We start from the raw sequence: 21,338 nt of genomic DNA on the forward strand, positions 1-21,338 counted from the left end.
TTAAAGTCCATGGCTGTTATGTTTTCATTAGACGCCTGTTTTACTGCAATATTAAAGCATAGCAATGCTTTCACTCTTCAAAGTGATTGGGTAAAGGATCCTGCAGTGTGTGTGTTGTGTATCTTTAATGTTAGTCTAGAGTTGAAATACTTGTGTCAAAAACGTAATGTCCCGTCAGTGAAACATCATTGCAAACCAACATCACTTTACATGTCTTATAGCTGTAACTTCATGAAAGCCTATTCATATAATAACATCGTCTAGCTGGTAGTCTGGTAGACCGGAACGTTGGGTTTCTTTTCACTCTAGAGGTAACCAAATGTCACATTTCACCTAAGGTTCAGATCTGGGGTTGGTGCTGCACAACAGAGTTACTGTCACCCTTGGCTTTTGTTCAGCAACCTTCCGAGTCTAGATTGGAGGTCTTCCTACAAGACTAAGAAAACAGAGACGAAGAGGGGTAAATTACAAATGTCTCAGGTACTAATAATAAATAATTTAAGGAACAGAAATTACTGCCATCGAAAATATAGCTGATCTTTAAAGAAAGAATATAATATTTGGAATTTTTATTATTTGAATTCCCATATTTGTGAGATTATAATTGAATGCCCATATTTGTGAGATTATAATTGAATGCCCATATTTGTGAGATTATAATTGAATGCCCATATTTGTGAGGTTATAATTGAATGCCCATATTTGTGAGATTATAATTGAATTCCCATATTTCTAAGATTATAATGCGGATATACTCATGCACAGAATTCATCATAACAAAAGAGACATGATTATGTTTGCATTCTTGTTTATTTTGTTTAAATGGTTATAGCAAGAAAGTAACATTGATATTGTTAGAAGTACAATGATCTAAATCTTACAATTTCAGTATTGTTACAATTCTTCAAAATTTCCATATTTTAACGAATTATATGACGTCACTAATAGCTATGGATCTAAAGAGGAGTTGAGAAGCAATATGTAAATTAAGTAAATGTAAATATCTTTTATTGCTACATTCTTGTTATATGCCCTGTATCATATTTTACTTTTCTGTGATTAATATACTTGCATTTATTGTAAATTTTATTAAATGCCTAATATTTGTAGATTACATTTTATTTTACATATTGATAATGCTTGACATTTATTTTCCTATTGTATAGTAACTTCCCAACATTTTAGCTTTAAAAAATTGTTAAGAAAAATTGTCTGCCGTCCAAAGTTGGAAATAGCTAAAAGATAAAGTAGCGGTCACGTCATCTATCACGTGATATGATAAGCCACCTTCGGCCTTGTTCTTTATAAAGTGCATGGATTGTATATTTTAACTTTACATACTTAGTTATAATACTTAGCATCTTAGACTCGACAAGTTTCTTGTAAACTATTTCCATAGTTATCATGCAAGGAGGGTATTATATCGTCTATAAGATCTGTTCTATATCTTGTACATGTATTTGACAAGTGAAATAAATCTGTCGACGTCACAATACTGATAGCTTAGAATCCACTCGTGTGAGGATTCTGCTCTCTTTCTCCCTTACGGTGCCTTAGCATTTCACAAGCAGCCGTTTATTCAAACCTAAAATTATATTTTTATGATTTGCTGCAGTGCTGATGAATATGGTAATTATGTTTACATCATATGGCTCAACCTTCTAAGTTGGTTCTAATCATATGGTGATGCTATTGATATCATCTCACAGTGGGAAAAATTAAAAACTCTATCACGTGATAAGTATTTATCTAAATAAGCTACCTCGCGTTCTTGTCCGTTGTTGTATGTAAGTTTAACAACTTGGTTTGATATGTTTACTTATAGGGAATATTATGAGAAAAACTGAAAAATATACATGACTGTATAATATATATATATATATATATATATATATATATATATATATATATATATATATATATATATATATATATATATATATATATATATATATATATATACTTAATACTACATGAAGGAACAGACTATGGTATCTTCATAAAGAGATCTAGAGATCAATACAACAACATACAATTGAGAACAACGTAAACGTGTTAATATAAATTGTACTTCATTATGACAACTTACTTTACAACTCTCTGGTTATACATAATATGTAAATGCAATTGTCTGTGACATTTTTATTATATATTGGTGATGGGGATGATATGTATACTGTACAAGCGTTCTCTCTGGTATCTTGCAAACGTAATATCACATCCAGTAGTCAAGGTGACTTATCGTCTACTATGTTAAGTTATGGAGAATTTATACAATGCAAAATATACTTAAATGATAAAAAAATTACATCATATACACTCGAAATGTTAGTCATACGTAGTGTATTAATTTGGGAGTTGGTCGATAGTTCTAGTGACTCTAAATACACGTTATATCACTTCAAACAAAGTCGTCATGGTAACTAAAAGATTGTCTGATGAAACAAAAGAACATGATTTCGCCAACATTCAAAAGTACGAATACTATTTTCTCATAGTCATCATTTTTAGTTATTTACAATATCCCACTGTTGGACGTACGTACAGCCCGTCATACATTTTACATGCGGCAAACTAAAGTTAAATGCTTTAAAGGTATTTTTTTTTTTAAATTTTAGTACTGGACTAACAAAAGATGTCCATTGTTTCTGACACGCAGTGATACACATAAGTTTAGTACTTGCCAGAATGTTGGTGAAAATCACCGGAATATAGAGCCCACATGATTAATTGAGTACTTTATATAAATATAAATCTCAGCATCAAATGTAAATAATTATTCCAATGTCTAAATTTATATATAAACATATCATAACTATATTGTGTAAATATGTCTCGAGAATAGTATATTCTGGAATATAAAAGCTAAGAATGATATTTTGTTGTTGGGTTCTTACATCTTGCGTATATAGGTACATATGTATTTTGAATGTAAATGCTTAATTCTTAAAAATATTTGCGTATGGAACAGATCGGATGATTGGACTTTGAAAAAAAGTTCATGTGCTGGTAACACTGTGAAAGGGCATAAACGGAATTTGGTACTGAAAATAACACGTTAAGTGACGTGTATAGTTTTAGTTCACATGGAAGTGATTTTTGTTTGATAAAATGGTGTTTATGATAATCAATGTAGATAGATGTTCGATTTCCGTAAAAAATCTGAAATGCAGCCCATAATGTCGCGTGAAGTGGACGGAATAAGTCGGGTTGGTCGTAAATTTGTTTGGAGTTACAGTTAATGTTCTCTGTGAGACTAGACGTGTTGACAGCAGCGGTCCATGCCAGTCAGGAGTAAACGAATTCCAAAGTCTTGCAGATTAAGGGTAGGCAAAAAAAAGCCTTACTCCATTGAATCAGATGTAATTACGAACTGTTTGTGGTGTAACTGGCCGAGAAAGAAACCGAGTATGCGGTCTTGCTAGTTACTGCAGCCGCTTCTACCTCGAAATACCGACAAAATAGTATATATGTCCTCCACTGCGTAGCCAAATTTAAAACATGATTTTATAAGTTTACACAAATAGGTAAATTAAAAGCTGACACGTCGTTAATTTCCTAAATTAAATTTACAAGTACCGATCGGACGACAGTATGGCACGCTTTAATTCGTAATCGCAAGTCCTCGCTGGTTGTGGATTTCCTCTTCCAGCATTTGGAACTTCTTTTCGAAAATATCGTCACCTTCATTATGGACAACTTCTGTGAAATCGATGTAATACTTCCCGGCAATGATCATACCAAGCCATCCACTGGGTTTATATACTTCTGTCTTGATGGGAATCAGTGATTTGTTCAAATCCCTCGCGTACTCTGCCTCTGAAAGACAAATTAAATAGGGGAAAAAGTAAAAACACAAATGAAAATACAAAAACAATCACAAGTAACAGCAACAAAAACTATGAATTAATAAACACTATCTTTATTGCAACTGTTTTTTAAACAATCATGTCTCATAAGAAGCCCAGTGAGGGTCTCCCAAGAAATCCAGCGAGGGTTGTCCCTCATGTTTCCCAAGAACTGCAGTGAGGGTCGTCCCTCATGGTTTCAGTGTTAGTACAGGATGAAATCAGAGTGCCTTGGGAAATCCTGGGTTGTTATGTAGAGTCAAACTAATTGACACTCTTCTTAGCCCAGCCGTAGCACTAAGAGGCAAGGGGTTTAACCATTCGACACGGACAACTCTATTATACTTACAGGTAAATGTTGCACCCTGACCTCATGAACAAATATTTAGTATTAGACTAAAGCTGACCAAAAAATACTGTGTATACCAACTTCACAACCTACCTGACCGACAGTTTGCACTTTCCTTGTATCTCTGTGAAACCATAACCAGAATAATCTGAGAGGTCTCGATAGCATCAGACATGGAATCTAGAATTCGATGCTGCATATTTTCTAAGTCGATCCACACATTGTATTTTGCATCTGCTAATCGTTTCCTTAGTTTCAACACCACGGGTTGTTTATCCCAACTGTAGCTTATCATAATGTCATACTTGAACTTAATAGAGGGTTGAATAGCTGGCAGACCTGCACTCTCATTTTCTTTGGCTGAAACAAATAAATAACCACAGTCACTTATCAAAAGGTACAGTCATCATTTGTTAGTATAAGTGTAGGCTAAAACAGCTTACTGGGGGGGGGGGGGCGTAAACTTCAATTTTTTGCAATACATAGAAAAAATCCCATTTTTTTAGAATATGTTATGATTAAAATCACATGAGTGAAACAAACTTTAGAAAACACTCAAAAAAACCTACCCACTGGCAATCCATCATTTCATGATCATACATAATATGTGATCTTTACTGTCACAACTTGAAGATACGTCATCAGTATACTAACCGTTTTGGCGTGCCTGCATGTTACTTTCATCCCGTAACTTTTTCTTTGTCTCTAACTTTTCACGAATACGTCCATAATCCTTGTTGATTTGGAACAGAGCGTTAGTTGCTGCGCCCTCAACGTCAGTATTTGTACCAGTAGTCAACTTTGTCAGAGCCGTCATGAACTTGTAGTTTTCTCTCATTTCTCTGCAGTTCTCAGCATTAAATGCAAGTTGGTGAGCTAGTCTAGCACCCTCTCGCTGTTCGTTTATGTTTCCAGTGGTCATCATGATTTGTATGAGAGGAATAACGCCTTCATACACCAGAATCACTTTATTGCTGTCATTCAATGACAGACGGTAGAGACCTTGTGCCAATTCCAATGCAGAATACGTGACGTCATCGCCGGCTCGTCGCGAATCACTGTGTAATGCTTCACTCAGCTGTTGGATGATGAACTTGACACTCCGACCTGTCTGTGCTGTCAGTCGTGTAGCGTATGTATCATGGTCGTCGATTAGATGAGCTGTTGTCAAAATGACGCCGATTTGGATATCAATGTCCTGACTTGTGCTGACAGCCTCAAGACGAGCCACTGTGTCTACTTCTGTCAGGTAAGGATGGTTGATAGGGAAACGGGCACAGTTTGCTATGGCTCCTACAACAGCTTCTAACAGCTTGCCAACGTTCTAATTCAAAAACAAAGCAAACAAATGTCAAACCGAAGGATGCGTTACATTAGAAATATTGTTTTATCACTCTAATATATGCTTGAAAAAATCTTTTCGGATTTTTGCTACAAAACTCAAAGCGGCATCGATTTTGGCAGGAAACGAAAATAAATGTAACATTATTAATATATGACATATACATACTTAAGTTCATTCATAAGAGCAGCGTAAAACTTAATTTCCTCCGTGGAAACACATACATTTATATTTCGTCCAACATTAGAATTCATGAAAAACGATAATGTGATGATTTCTGACAGTAGATGAGGTATACACAAGTTTTCCCGAGACTTGCAAGTATCAACACGCAGACAGAACACTTGTAATGGTGTTGTCATTTAGTTGTTGAAACCATAGACCCATAGACGTTGGAGAAAGACACTCACTGTGCTGATGTTGAACTGATCGATAACAACATCTTCCATCAGTATATCATGGATGAATGTCGCTGGTCCACCATTTCGGCACAAACTGTTGGAGAAGTCTTCGCTGTCATCGGTGAAATTCCAAAGGTTTGATGCAATCAGTCGTATCTCACTCCATTCATCTGAGTCCGAACGAAGTGCTCCAGGCTCTCTGATGAGAACACGAAATTCATCCAGCATCAGTTTTGGAATATCGATCGCTGCAAGCAAATTTCCCACCTTTCCCTTGACTGTGTAATCACACTTGGAATATAAGTCTGACAAGAAATTTTGATTCTCCATATTTACTTCAGGGATTTTCAGATCTTCAAGAAAGCCCTTGCTATTTTCTTTATCATAATGATATATGTTGGCTAATATCATCCAGGCATGTCTACGGATTTCTGTTTTCAAGCTGAGCGATTTTGCATAGATGAGAACATCAGATGTTACGCTGTTTGCCCAGTAATGTTTCACATTGGCAGAACGTGAAGAGCAGGCCCACAGTATATCCATGGCAATTTGAACGGAAGACGTTTCCTGAAAAGTAATATAAATATAATATAATATGAATTGTCATAGTGACTTAACCTGTCTACTCCTATTTCTACATTGGTTACCAGGTGTTATATTTGTAAAAGTGCATGCTTATTCATTCACCTAACTGTAGTCAGAACAATACAAAAAACTTAATTATACGCATTATTTACCTGGTGTGTAACATTGAAATCTTCTTCAGTGTTCTTTGTATCGTTGTATCTTTCAACAGGTGCACTTATTATTCGCTTTAAGACATTCACTATGCCTTCATCACACAACTTTACAGCGAAAGCTTCGCTCTCAACTCCGAATTGATAGACAGACTTTGTAATGGCTGTGAACATTTCAGATTGGTTCGCGTCTAGATCCATTGATATAGTGTCACCTGGAGGAAAGATTGATGTCAGGGACTCGACATACAACTTGGCCATACCGATCTCTGCCAAAAAGTCGCCAACCACGGATTCTTCTTCAGTGTTGATGAAGCAGTAGATACTGTATATGAACTTATAAAAGTCAATAGTTGCCGATATTTTAGGCTTTTTGGAGAAGAACTCCTTAATGGAACTGTTCATCAGTGCAAAGAATACAAATGCAGACTGCTTGAAGTTGATCTCCTCGCAGTCAAGAAATTGAAATATGTGGTCGTAGAATTCTGGCTTTTGTTGAAGGAATTTGCTTTTATTCTCGACACGGGCACACTGTCTTAATATTTTCAGGCAGATCTTCATCAGCGTTTCAACATTTTCGTGGTTCTGAAATATCAAGGTGTATAACCATTAGTTAGCATGATGAGAGTTTAGACTGTTTTCTTTTAGTTTTACTACAATACTGTTATAATGGAAATCATTATTATCTTTGTCATCATTACTGTGTATTGTTGTTGTACTCGTCTTTGTCACAATCATTCAACCCATCTCCACATTCTCCTCCTCGTCGCCATCACCACCACCACCACCACCACCACCACCACCACCACCACCACCATCATCACCATCACCATCATCATCATCATCACCACCACCACCACCACCACCACCACCACCACCACCACCACCATCACAATCACCATCATCATCATCATCATCATCATTGATTCTTATCTACTTCATAACTCCCATGAAATTACCATGTTGGTAACAGTGGTCTTTCAGTGAATCTTTATTGTGGGTGGTTGTTAGTTGACGTTATCATCACATTAATTTTGGCATTGTATTTGACAAACATCATTGTATGATTTTAGTGTACGAGAAATCAATTATCTATTCTCCACATTTATGTAAATGTCTGCATTTATCGGAAACACTTTACCAATACTGGGCTGTCGAAATACGTTATGGTTTATCAACCATTGACAAATCTAACATTCTACAAATGAAATATAATTTCAGAGTCCCCCATTAGTCTGTAAGGTACACGGTGACGGGGCGTCCTCACACATCGATCAACCCCCTCTGGTAGAGAGGAGGACGGAGCGACACGACGTATCTTACAGTCATTGTCTCCATCTATTATCTATGATGCAGGAAATGTTCTCAAGTATTTACATACCTCATCACTTTCATCGTGGAAAGCTTTCTTAAACTTTCGAGAGCAGAGAACTGAAGAGATGACATCCAGAAAACCAGACTCCATCAATTCAGAAGCAAACTTCGCATTCTTATCGCTACATATGATTAACATCGCGAATACAGCCAAGACAATTTCCCAATGCTGTTCGTCGAAAACATCTTTAATTAGAAGACGACTCTTGCATGTTTCTGTTGCCAGAGCAGGAAAGGTTGTGTTGGCCATGAAGAAGGCGAGTTTGTCTTGGTCTTCTTTGTGTTCGTCAGCAATCTTGTGCAACAAGGCCAGGTCATCTGGTCGTATTTGTAGCTTCATATCAACGGAGTGGCCTTCTGCGATGCATGCCAAGCAGACCATAGCTATGATTTTGATCGCCATGTCGTTGGAGGTTGTGTACCAAACTACAGGTTCGACGAAGTTGATATCACTGAACCACTTATCTTTGTTTCTAATCTTTGCTAGGTTATGAAGTATCTTCAATGTAAGTGTAATCAGCAGATTCACTTTCTAGAAAGAGAAAAAGAAACCACAAAGTGTAAATTACATAAATGACAGCTATGTGGTCATATAACATATGGATGACCAAAGTGATTTATTTGTTCATGTTTATGTTGATTGCATGACAGTAAATTCATATTCTCTTCCCTAGGTCAATTTATGTTCTTGATATGAGATTTCGTGATTCTCATTTCCCACCCTGGTATTACACCAAAATTCCACCTTGAAAAGGAAAAGTCGTGCAGAAAACCTGTGAATATCTGGAAAACGTACGAGTTTTATTATTCACCTTGGTGGCAAAGTTTTGTTTCTGCCAGAAAGTAGTACATGGGGAAATGTAAAAGAAGGTTCTGGAAAAAAAGCTATTTACGAAGAAAGGTGTATAGACTTAGCAAACTACATGTTTACTTTTATATCACTTACAGCATTTCCAGTATGAGCGTCTTTAATGTCTTGATTTGACAATACATCCTGAAGTTGTCTCAGTATTCCAGCATCCAATAGACCAATGCAAAATTCTGAACTATGCAAGCTGAACTGTTCAACGTTTTCAAACCACTCTTTCACATCTTTCCACTTGTCTTCATCATTATTGAATGCACCGTAGCGACCTTCATCTTTTAACCTGCAATAGAAGCATGTACAGACGAGATTCATATAGTACAAATTTTGCTATAGTAGTAATGGGACGCTAGAATGCCATAGTCCACAAGTAGAGAAGTTAGTCATGTAATGGCTACTAGTAGTGAGTTGTCTTTTCATTTTTGTCATTTGTATAACAGCCGCCACAACTGTTGTAACATTCATAGGCATATTTTCCATGTTTAGATATTTCAGGTTGTGCAGGAAAAGCTAGTAGCTTGAATTTCTCTAATCTTTCCCATCACATTGCATTGATCCTATGCAAGTACATAATTATGCAGAGGGAGTGGAAATTCCTCAGTTGTATTGCATTATCTGTGAACTCTGTTTGAGAGTCATTTTGTACAATTAGAGCTATTAGTAAGTTAAATCATTGATTTGCATTTCAAACACTGCGAAGGCATAATATAAACTTAGAGAATATTTCAACCCATGGACGGACGATTTCTACAAGGAAAAAACGTTGTCGTTTCCTTACCAGGCTTTTATTTTGTTTGTGTACACATATGGCATTCCAATAGTCGCGAAGTGTTTAGCTTTTTGTTTGCTCTGTACATCCATTAGAGGTTTGAATAATGCTGCCAGGGCTTCAGCTAGGTCTTTAAGTGGCTTTGATGTTGTCTCTCCATCATTAGCAGTCAATTTCTCTCCACCAGCAGTATCGTCATCACTTGAACTGTCGGAGTCGGACGTATCAAGCACGTTTCCAACAGCAGATTTCAGGGTAATCATCATTTTAACAAGACTAGCGCTCTGTTTGACCTCGTCATTAGAAGAGTCGTCATAGAAGTCTGCCAACATTTCAGCTTTTTTCATATCATCGCTGTCTTTGGGTACGTACGATTGACATGCTGTGAATGTCTGCAGCGCACATGCTATCAAGTTACATTTTACCTATAACAATGGAAGAAGAATACTATTGGTCACTTTGTTCGTCCATAAGCTTATAGTATATATTTATCCGAGAAACAATTCCCATCTTTCGACTCCACTAAGTTTTCTGACAAATCCAAACCTATTTTGATTATATTTAAAGCTTTACGTCGGAAATGAAACTTCCAAGTTGACTGTTAAAATGTGATTGAAAATACATTTGTGTATCCTCAACTCTAGATCTTCATAAAATTGCATTTTTTAAAATTCAAATCATGAGACCTACTGAAGTTCGTAAACAGATATCACAATTCTCACAAAAACAGACATAATAACATGCTTATTCTTGTCACAAATTGAACTTTTGTACAAAAGTTCAATTTGTGACAATATGTATTACCAATACAGATGAACTTTCATGATAACATGCTTATTCATTCATTTCCAAAGATAACCTACGGGGAGAGCCTCATTTACAGACTCACAATTTGAACAGCTATGATAGCTATGGTGTCTGACTGCATACGTTTTCCAATGGGGTTGTATTTCGTTCAAAATAGCATCCACGTGATTATATATATACAATCATGGATGGTAGACAAACTCAATGTGACTGTAAACATTCTTACCTCCGAGTTGTTGTAATTGTCTTTGAAGGTTTCATGACTTATTTCTCTCAATGAAGCCGTCAATCCCCCAGCTGCGATTAGTTGTTTGCTGAATGATTTGTTCTGCAAAGCGAAAATACGACAGCTGAACAACAGCAATGTCAGTTTTTCCCACATCTCCTCTTCAACAGACGAATTCAGGATATCTTGAATTAGTTTGGCATACAGTCTTCCTCCCTGTCTGTCAGCTAGATATTTAGCCAGTGGTTCCTGGTAATCATCATCGTCATCTTCCTCTATGAGATCTTTGAGAGTTGTAAGCACACGTTGCCTTTTCTCTTCTGTCACATCTTGGGTTTTCAATTCTTCAAGTGCCTTTTTAAGGATGACCTTACCAACGATAACATTTGATCCGTCACCGTCTTCAATATCACTGAAATCGTCAGTTTTGAAATCATCATTGTCAGTAAAAGCAATTTTTGCAGACAGAGAGGTTATCTCACTATCGGGTAACTTTTTGCAGATTTCGCCATACGTCTTGACATTCTTACGTTCATGTGGTTTACTCAAAAGGTCACTTAAAAGATCCAGGAATGCATCGTCGGATCCGTCACTGAGTGTCTCAGACTCGACCTCTTCTTCACTGCGCAGTGAATGTCTCGAATCGTTCTTGTTCTTTTCATCTGATGTGCCAGTGTCAGGTTGACCACTCTCTACTTTGGCGTCAGGTTTTGATGCCGAGGGTGTATCAAGCTCTTTTTGCCGAGGAGAAGCTCCTTCAGGTGCTCGACGTGGGGAATCGGCTACAACTTTACTGCCACCACAACCCATGGTCTAAATTTTGAAGTGGATATTTCCTCGGTTTTAACTGCAAACGAATGTGGAAAGTATCAAAATTTAATCTCATATTTTGGATTATTAAAGCGAAACTGTGACTGCTACGTCTACATTCATGTCACTACAGATTATTTTAGAATAGCCAATTGAATCATGTATTACTTTAGAATAACTAATTCGTGCAATTGGATCACACACAGGTGCGACAACGCGAATGTTTTTTTTTACTCTCAAAAACATGTCACTCAATCTGCACTTACTGTTCTTTTTATTCAGCACTTTACTGTTCTTTTTATTTAGTACTTTAGAGCAGGTGTGTGTGTGTGTGTGTGTGTGTGTGTGTGTGTGTGTGTGTGTGTGTGTGTGTGTGTTGGACAGATGCCATTTGCTTGTTCATTGGCTTTCTAGTTGTCTTCAGAAGTAGGGGGGGGGGGGTATTTTTGTGTCGTCCTCCCCCCCCCCCCGGATCTGCAGACAGCATGTGCTGGACAACCACGCCAAAAAAGACCGACGCGTGGTATTTAAGTGATGCGCGCGCTGACCAGAAACGTTAAACAATGTTTTGGCCTTACATCAGTACATGAAGAACATCCTCTTGATCTACCAATCACACTTACTTCCCGAACAAGCACGGGATTGTACCATGTAAATGTTAATGTAACATATGACAAATTTGGGTTGATGATTGCAAATATTACTTACAAGTACAAAACAAATCGGTCACTAACCAGTGTCACTTACTTACTGTTACTAACCTTTGTAACTTACTTACTGTCGCTAATCTGCGTTACTTACTGTCACTAACCAGTTACATACTTACTGTCACTAACCAGTGTCACTTACTGTCACTTACTTACTGTCATTAACCTATGTCACTTACTGTCACAAACCAGTAACTGTCACTAACCTGTGTCACTTACTGTCACTAACCATTGTCACTTACTGTCACTAACCGATGTCACTTACTGTCACTAACCAGTGTCACTTACTGTCACTAACCGATGTCACTTACTTACTGTCACTAACCATTGTCACTTACTGTCACTAACCGATGTCACTTATTGTCACTAACCAGTTTCACTTACTGTCACTAACTAGTGTCACTTAAAATCATAAACCAGTGTCACTTATTGTCACTAACTTGTATCATTTACTGTCACAAGTGTCACTTACTTACTATCATTAACCAGTGTATTTTACTGTCACTAACTGTCGCAACCAGCGTCACTTACTGTCACTAACCTGTGTCACTTACTGTCACAACCAGTGTCCCTTACTGTCACAACCAGCGTCACTTACTGTTACTAACCTGTGTCACTTACTGTCACAACCAGTGTCACTTACTGTCACTAACCAGTGTCACTTACTGTCACTTACCAGTGTCACTTACCGTCACTAACCGATGTCACTTATTGTCACTAACCAGTGTCACTTACTGTCTCTAACTAGTGTCACTTAATGTCATAAACCAGTGTCACCGTCACTAACATGTGTCACACACTGTCACTAACCTGTGTCACTTACTGTCACAACCTGTGTCACTTACTGTCACAACCAGTGTCACTTACTTACTGTCATTAACCAGTGTCACTTTAATGCTAACTGTCGCTAATAGACAAATAGTTCCTTGGATTGCTACACGGAGATAGAAAACACGTCGTTGCTAAGAAATGAGCTGTGGCTTGGCATGTGAAGTGTTTTGTAGCCATTCAATATCAGCGAAGCATACATGTTTTTGTGTACTTTAAAAGGTTTCAATGGAGCCTGGGTGATGTGAAGGGTTGACACCATTACATCGTCAAAACATCTCTGAACATTGGTAGCACAACAAACAATAGAATACTGTCTTGGTTCTCAAACAAAATGTATACGATGGTACGGGGTTCAACTAAGGTAATCATAAGATGTTTGCAGTCTAGTATAGTGTTACAGTAATGTAGTGTAGTGTAATGTAGTGTAGTGTAGTGTAGTGTAGTGTAGTGTAGTGTAGTGTAGTGTAGTGTAGTGTAGTGTAGTGTAGTGTAGTGTATGTGACACAATATACAAAATACACTAACCAATGACACACAAAACATAATAAACACTAAATATATTAACGTGTGTGTGTGTGTGTGTGTGTGTGTGTGTGTGTGTGTGTGTAAACCACTCCTGCTTTTAGCGACACGATGATCTACCCTCATCTATCCTTTTAAACTCATTTTCTTGGACGTATGTACTGACCTGCCAAACTATTGTGTTGACTGTGAACAAGGGCAATCATGTGTCTATTTGTCACCTTTCACGTTGACCTACATTGTACATTCGGGACACTTTGTTGGTGTGATTTGAACCAACAGTGTCATATGACCAATAGGTGCACAAACAATGAAAGTAATAACTCGATTATTGAAAGTAACACTTTCTTACATTAAACAAAGCAATGTGTTGGTATGTTTATTTGATTTAGTATATGTAAAGCATGTTATAGAAGTGTTATAACACGACTGTCAGCTCAGGTTTCTTAATATTTTTATCTCGAATGATAATATAATTGATTAGATATTCCTCAACTACAAAATTATTTTTAACAAATGAGAACATTGATGTGAGATGTGTTAGCATTTGCCAACGAATTCTAAATACGAAAATTTAACCAAATCCCAGTAATCATGAGATAGGGTTTATATGAATTAGACTGTGGAAGACTGTGGAAGTTATTAAACCACAGTGAATACTTATTCCCAAAGGTTTTATATGGTATCTGCATTGTTGGTCACGAACAGGAATGCATGTGATTCTGTTTAACGGAGTATGACCCTGTGCTAGGGTCAGTATGATAGAATGAATGCCATTTTGGTATTGTGCCAATGATCTACTTTAGTCTTGCTAGGTTTAAAAGCTAATATTGTCTCGTGTTGTCCTTTTGACAGAGCGACAACAAAAACATATTGTCTAAGAAGAGCGATATTTATGCATTTACAGATACTGAACGTGCTTATGGAAGTAGAAGTAACACGTCTGCCATATGTAGGAATGAACTGTCTACCCTTTAATTCGACATGTAAATTTAATTTGGTTATAACAATACTCGAAACTATTTGCTTACTCCAGATTGTCAATATTGAAAGCGTATTTACCATCAATTCAATACCCCGATTATTCACAGATTAAAACCTCTATGAACTTCCGTTTTAACGAAATACGTGTCAGGTACCACACCTTATGATAACTACCAGGCACTGATACGTATTGCCGATACTTGAGGGAAACTTTTCTTACGACAGAAAATAACTTAACCTAACTTAATTTTCGGCCTCTCCAAGACGCGTTCAGTTCTGCTATGTGTGAAATATTTAATACTATAACAATGATAACATCGGCTATGTGCAGTCTGTGCTATATGCAGTTAACCGTATGCTTCAATAACAGTAGACTGTCGACAGTCGTTCGTGCCTTTTTGCTACGTTTTATCTAAAACTAAAGTCGTTGCCTTGCTCCGATCCGGAGCAATATTATAACCGCGTACTGATCAGTGAGTGTCGGAGGCAATCGCAGTTCCAATCAGTACGCATTAGTATTCAGTGCTACGGAGCGATGCGACGACTTTGATTTAGATGAAACGTAGCAAAAAAGGCACGAACGACTGTCGACAGTCTACAATAACAGCAACGAGGTCAAGTTAATGTGATAGTAACATTTCGCACATAGCAACGAGATCAAGCCGATGTGATTTCGCACATAGCAACGAGATCAAAAATTGATGTAAAACAACTGAAAACAATGACAGGACCTCAGCTGCAACAGTTGTATCATAAACAAGAAGATCAACTGTACAATTAAACCAAGAACTTCAACATCAATAAGTGTTATGAGCTCTTTAAACGGTACGCTGTAACATCATATGTACGTTAGGGACCCTTCACTAATTAGAAGTGGGGAGGGACGGATTTTACAAATTTGTCTTGGTGGGGGGGGGGGGCATTTTAAGTTTGGCATCCCATCATTGCCAACGCTTCCACATCCAACCACTGCATGCCACCATTGTACCGTAATCGCAGAACATATCAGTGAAACCACTGCTGACAACCATGCGTTGAATTGTGGAGCGAGGAGAAGAGTGGGTCTCACACGAGAGATGGGGAACGGTGTGGTAAGACTTTAGGATGATGCCGTGGAGCGGACGCTGACTTGGGCACATGTATGCATTATATTATTGATATTGTATCCGTCTAGTCTTTGGAAGGTCTGCCCTACAGCTTTACCAATTAGATCCAAACACATGGAGTTAATTATACCATAGACAGTGCTGTCTATGAGTATACACCGTGCCTTCACACAAATTCACTGCGTTGGTAATATTGGGCAAAGTCAATGGTATTAAAGCGATCAATATGGTGGCAGTATTATGGCATAGCCTTTATCATTGACGCTCAGACTCGGTTTCTTTTTCACTTCTGACAGAGTTTATCTCGTGTATTTTTGAAATATTTAAGCATGGGAAAGGGTTAGGTTTTCGGGGGAGGAAATTGAGGGAGGAACACTGTTAAAAATGGAACCAGTGGGAGGGTTACAGCTTACGCATTCAGCCCGCTTGATTTGCCCAGCCCCCTACAATTATTGAAAGCTCCCTTATTGTAATAAAGTCGATCCATCTCACACACACATCATACTCGGGCTGATATATGACTGCCTTCCCCAAGAACACCTAGGAACAGTACGTATGTTAGGAGAGTATAGTGACAATTATTACATAAAGCATACTTACAGTAGTCGCGCTTTTAAGTTTTACGCTGGGTTCTGTGGAGAACACGACGATGTCAACATAGTGAAAGCAATACATCAAACGGAGGTGTACGCAACGTTCATGTTTCGGGTGCTCAGATGTACAAGTGAACAATTGTACACAACAACAACAAAGGGAGTTAGTAGGAAATTCACCGAACAAGACTCAACTTGTTTTTTTATTTAGCCTAGTTAGGTTAGGTACATGTAAAATGGTAACGCGTAGATCATACACATGTATCAATCAGCAAGTTTTTACTGCCACAAAGACATAGAGGGCGATCACATATTACTTTTGATTCATTATGAAAGTATCACATCAAGGAGGACCCGTTTTGCATAGAGGAACATTTAAGTATTAAATCAAATATCTAATGTTGAACTCGAATCGAGATTAACCCCCCCACCCCCCTTCAATTCCGCAAGTGCGATGTGGACATAAATACCGGCAGAACAGTGGGAGAATCAGATTGTTGCTGTGACAACCATCGGACTGGAAATCGTAGTAAATAAATACGAAATGAACTGAAATGGACTACTCCAAAACGAACGAATTTCGCTTTCTGGGCTCGTGCGACAAACTGAGATAGTTTGGCGTCTTGTACGACGGTTCACCGTTCAGAGGTCGTTGCAGCCTGAATTCATGTTACACTTGAGTGAATAACTTATTCAAATAGCCATACATGACACGGCCTCGGAACACTGCACCGCAGTAAGTTTGGCTGCCATAACATAACTTGAAGTATTATGATGGACGACAGAGAAGGTAAGACTTACCAGACTGACAGGTGCTAACAATATGTACAAGTGTATAGTCAAACCTGACGTGTCCAATGTCATGTTTATAAAGACAATCGTTACATTCCACAACGTGTAATTGCACGGATCCGTGCGTCCAGCCCTTGACTTTCTGACTTTCTGACTTTTTTATTTCACCATGGAAATACCAAACATTATTATGTCTAAGCCTGAGGTACATCTAGTTTCATTTTATATTACACTTGCAATGTAAACAAAGTCGTTGTATGGGAAAGGAAAGCTTTGTACTACTTGTTTTTCTGTAGTTGGGGTCTACGTGTATTGTATACCGTATACAATAATGTGGGTGACCCTAAAACGAATGTCAACCCGAATGACGGAAAACGAATGACAGCATTTACAGTGTGTAAACAGTGGAATGACAACCTTTTCTGCATTCAGTTAGTTGTATGACACCCTCTGCACTGTAAAACAAGTGGAATGACATCCGCCACTCTATAGCATAAGTGGAATGACAGCGTTTTCATTTCTTACGAGTTTTCTGCTAAGATGCAATGTCCGGTTTCACAACGTGATTATTCAATCGTGGAGAAAGCAGCAAACGCACAACACTAAGGTTCGTGAACTATAAAAAGTACGAATTGGACAAGGAACTTCGGAGGATAATGTGCTTGGTTTCGTTCTTACTCTCTTTCTTTCCTCTTTAAGGTATGGATACGAATAGCGGAGAAGCATTGGGCAGGGATAACGTGATGTTTGTAGACGTGGAATATGTCCTTGAGTCACAAAAAGATGAACCTGATTCTGCTCGTATAAGTCAGACCAGAAAAACACGGGATTCCTACCACTGTTTAATGGTGACATTAATAGTTTTTATAGTTATTGGATATTTACTGATGATCGTCAATACTGGAATCGCGCTTTTTTGTCTCCAACAATACGGGATAAGTACGACCATCTGTAGGCTCGAGACAGAGGCTTTTTCAGCTGCAGACGAACTTCGTTCCACCGCGGAGACACTGGAACCTGTCATTTCCGTGTTGGTAGTTGCTACTGTGTTGGTTTTCATGTTTAACGCGCAACATATTCGTAGCTATCTGCTTCGTGTCTTCAAAAGAAAATGTGATGTACTGAAATTACTATTCAAGACATATTGGTTCACAAGCTATGTAGTAATGATCATTCTTTCATTTATCTACCACATTTGCACGTTTGCGTTAGATGTTGGGTCAAGCGTAGAGGGCGCTGTTCGATATATTACTCTTCCGCTGGGAATGACGTCGTGGTTTATACTCCTCGTTGTATTCAACGAATGTGGTGCCATGACAACGGTTGTCCGAGATCGAAGAAAGCGGCTTTATTCCCGTGAGTCTGTACAACAGGGTGGATTAACTGAGTTACCATGGTTACCAGCACTCTATAAAGCACTTTTGGTATTCGCTGGGGTGACAAATTTTGTAGAATTTCTCATTTACAGCGTTTACTTGGCAGATATGTTAGTTACAGTGAGGAGTAATTTCAAATTGTTGGAGTACATGAGCTTCATTGGAATGTCTCTAACTGTTGCTATACGGTTAGTATATTTCGAAACCATGATATACATAATGTAATTTGGGGGTATATCAACATCTACATACTGTTATATATATAGATCATTTAGGATGGATGATTCACTGCAGCAGTTTTAGAATATCCTGGTTCTCAAAAAATGTCAAAATTAATTTGAATGTCAAATCTGAATTCCTGATTATTGCTCTGTCGGTTGCGAAACACACATACATTGAATAGTCGTTGTAATATAAAGATACTCCAGTATAGAGCCAAATAACTACTATACTACAAAGTGGTAGGCTTTATCCTTTTAAGTGAGGTACTTTTTGTTTTTTCCAACCGTAACACGTGACTACATTGACTGCATTTGATTGGTTATACAAGTTGAATTATTTACCATACTCCATGTAAAAGATAACCTGACATCAGAAAATACGATAAGTAGGTCGAAATTTAATTTTATTTTAATTTAATTTTTTTTTTTTATTTACTTTTTTTTAAAAATTACTTCGACCTCAAGATAAGATACTCGTCGGTCACGATACTTCCGTGAGAGTTTGATAAGGTATGAAAGACTTAAATGAAGACAATTATATTATAAGTAGACGAACACGTTATGCAAACTGTACTGTTAGTCTAAAAACTTTTGGTTTCTTTTGGAATACAACTTTGATTCAGATGAGACAAAGGCATGAAAGAAAGTGTACACGGAAATAGAAGTAAATTGTTACAATTTTACCTTCTTGCATACAAACAATGTTTAGGGTTGGGTACTAGGGTTGGTTGGGTTATTGGAAAGTTGGTTATTTGGCTTATCTGTAGTAGATTCAAGAAACATGTTAATTTTTTTTGCCTAAAAGTTTAACGTTTATAATTTATAACCAATGGGTAGTCATTGCCATTGCTTCGGTCTCGACAGAGTCTCGACGTAAATCCAATAATTTAATAACGACTATCACTGAATGAGATAAAAGAACACGAAAAGTTAAGACGCCCCATCTCATGCTCAGAAATTCACCAACACTTGTAATTATCTTACAGGTACAATTTTGCCAGTTACTTTTTCCAGTTGATATATATTGGTGAAAAGAAGTTCAAACTCCTCGAAGATCCATGGAGTATGGTGAAAAAGTGACAACGCTGTTTGAAGACGATACAAATTGATACCGTCGATGGTTCACTCCATGGTTTATGACTTTTCATGCTAAAATGTCTGTCTGTCTGTCTGTCTGTCTGTCTGTCTGTCTGTCTGTCTGTCTGTCTGTCTGTCTGTCTGTATAGATCTGTCTGTCTGTCTGACTGTCTGTCTGTCTGTCTGTCTGTCTGTCTGTCTGACCATAAATAGACGAACGGCATCTTGATATTGACCATTCTTTAAACCATCATGTCCTACACTGTGATCATTTTAAAGAACAATATACTTTAACTGTAGTGATTATATACGTACGTGTGTGTGCGTTTGTGTGTATGTCTGTGCACGCACACACGCGCACACACAAATATTATATAATTATTATATACATAGACCCTCATATTCCCATGGTGTGACGTCAAAGTATAGTAATATGTGAAATCCATATATGTCATATTACTATACTTTGACGACGTCGAAGTATAGTAATATGGTCGGAACTATTTTGAATTATTTGTAAACATCATCAACCTGTACAGTTACGATGTTGTTGTTTGAAAATATGGTTTCCTTGCTATTCATGGATTATCGACCATCATCATCAGTGTAAACAATCAACAAATACACCTCTTTTGGACACATCTATCACGTTTCGTACAGCCACTAACGTACATACGTAGACATGCTAACATCAACATCGTAATATAGTTCAGAATTGTCATTTTAATAGAAACAAAATAGTGGATCTATATAATAAATAAATAATCTCCCGGTATTTCTCATTCGTGCTACGTCATCTCGGACTCATGATTCCCCTATGCCTATCGGCTCGGAGGGATCCGGGTGACATGAGGGGAATCATTCGTCCTCGATGACGTAGAACTCATTCGGAATACCGGGATACTGAGAGAGAGAGAGAGAGAGAGAGAGAGAGAGAGAGAGAGAGAGAGAGAGAGAGAGAGAGAGAGAGAGAGAGAGAGAGAGAGAGAGAGAGAGAGAGAGAGAGAGAGAGAGAGAGAGAGAGAGAGAGAGTGAGAGAGAGAGAGAGAGAGAGAGAGAGAGAGAGAGAGCGCTTGATAAGTGAATGAAGAAAAGGTGGCTTGAATTGGTTACTTTGTCTTATTTGTTAAATTCGATTCTCCATTACAAATTTGTTTCGCGTGACCAGTATAGCTGGTCACACTCGTCAGGTGGGTGAATGCGAAGTGGCACAGGACAAGTGCAGCAGTTTTATTTTTCATTTTTTTATATGAGTGAGCGAGTGATTACATTGAGAAATGGGTATGTACGGTTTGTGATCTTATTACGGTTTGTGATTACGACGTATGATTGAGTGCACTCATGTCAATCACTCATGTCAATCACTCACCTCAGTAATGACAACGTCTACCTATGTTGTAATACTTCATAACATACAACCCTTCTCCAGAAATTGATTGTGAAATAATTCATCATTGGCATATATAAACATTTCATATGATTGACGTATTAAAGGAAAATCATGTTAATTGTGTCCATTGGCTATCGTTAATGGACTATAAATATTAACCATGTATATGGTTAATGAACAAAATTAAACCTCAGGAGTACTAGTAGTCGCT

The 21,338-nt window shown here is 37.7% G+C and overlaps 3 protein-coding genes across 4 annotated transcripts; 1 reads left to right on the plus strand and 2 right to left on the minus strand.

Moving 5' to 3' along the window:
* Positions 1–1,990: 1,990 nt before the first annotated feature.
* LOC144448881 (uncharacterized) lies at positions 1,991–9,961 on the minus strand. Its single transcript, XM_078139221.1, has 8 exons — positions 9,695–9,961; positions 8,998–9,199; positions 8,059–8,583; positions 6,678–7,262; positions 5,950–6,507; positions 4,852–5,521; positions 4,291–4,557; positions 1,991–3,819 (listed from the first exon to the last, which is right to left on the minus strand). The coding sequence occupies exons 1-8, from the start codon at positions 9,949–9,951 to the stop codon at positions 3,605–3,607; spliced, it is 3,279 nt and encodes a 1,092-aa protein (XP_077995347.1). The 5' UTR covers positions 9,952–9,961; the 3' UTR covers positions 1,991–3,604.
* Positions 5,329–20,047, plus strand: LOC144448882 (uncharacterized). Of its 2 annotated transcripts, none has more exons than XM_078139223.1 (3): positions 5,329–5,446; positions 17,763–18,627; positions 19,647–20,047. In XM_078139223.1, exons 2-3 carry the CDS (start codon positions 17,765–17,767, stop codon positions 19,738–19,740), a joined length of 957 nt encoding a protein of 318 aa, XP_077995349.1. In that variant the 5' UTR covers positions 5,329–5,446; positions 17,763–17,764; the 3' UTR covers positions 19,741–20,047. The 2 variants fall into 2 exon arrangements, with proteins under 2 accessions (XP_077995349.1, XP_077995348.1); XM_078139222.1 differs by lacking the exon at positions 5,329–5,446 and adding an exon at positions 16,735–17,061.
* LOC144449218 (uncharacterized) lies at positions 9,998–16,387 on the minus strand. The gene is made up of 4 exons (XM_078139727.1): positions 16,279–16,387; positions 10,719–11,565; positions 10,058–10,110; positions 9,998–10,007 (listed from the first exon to the last, which is right to left on the minus strand). The coding sequence occupies exons 2-4, from the start codon at positions 11,526–11,528 to the stop codon at positions 9,998–10,000; spliced, it is 873 nt and encodes a 290-aa protein (XP_077995853.1). The 5' UTR covers positions 11,529–11,565; positions 16,279–16,387.
* Positions 20,048–21,338: the final 1,291 nt, after the last annotated feature.

Source organism: Glandiceps talaboti, chromosome 18, assembly GCF_964340395.1.
Source record: "Glandiceps talaboti chromosome 18, keGlaTala1.1, whole genome shotgun sequence".
Taxonomy (NCBI): Eukaryota; Metazoa; Hemichordata; class Enteropneusta; family Spengelidae; genus Glandiceps; species Glandiceps talaboti.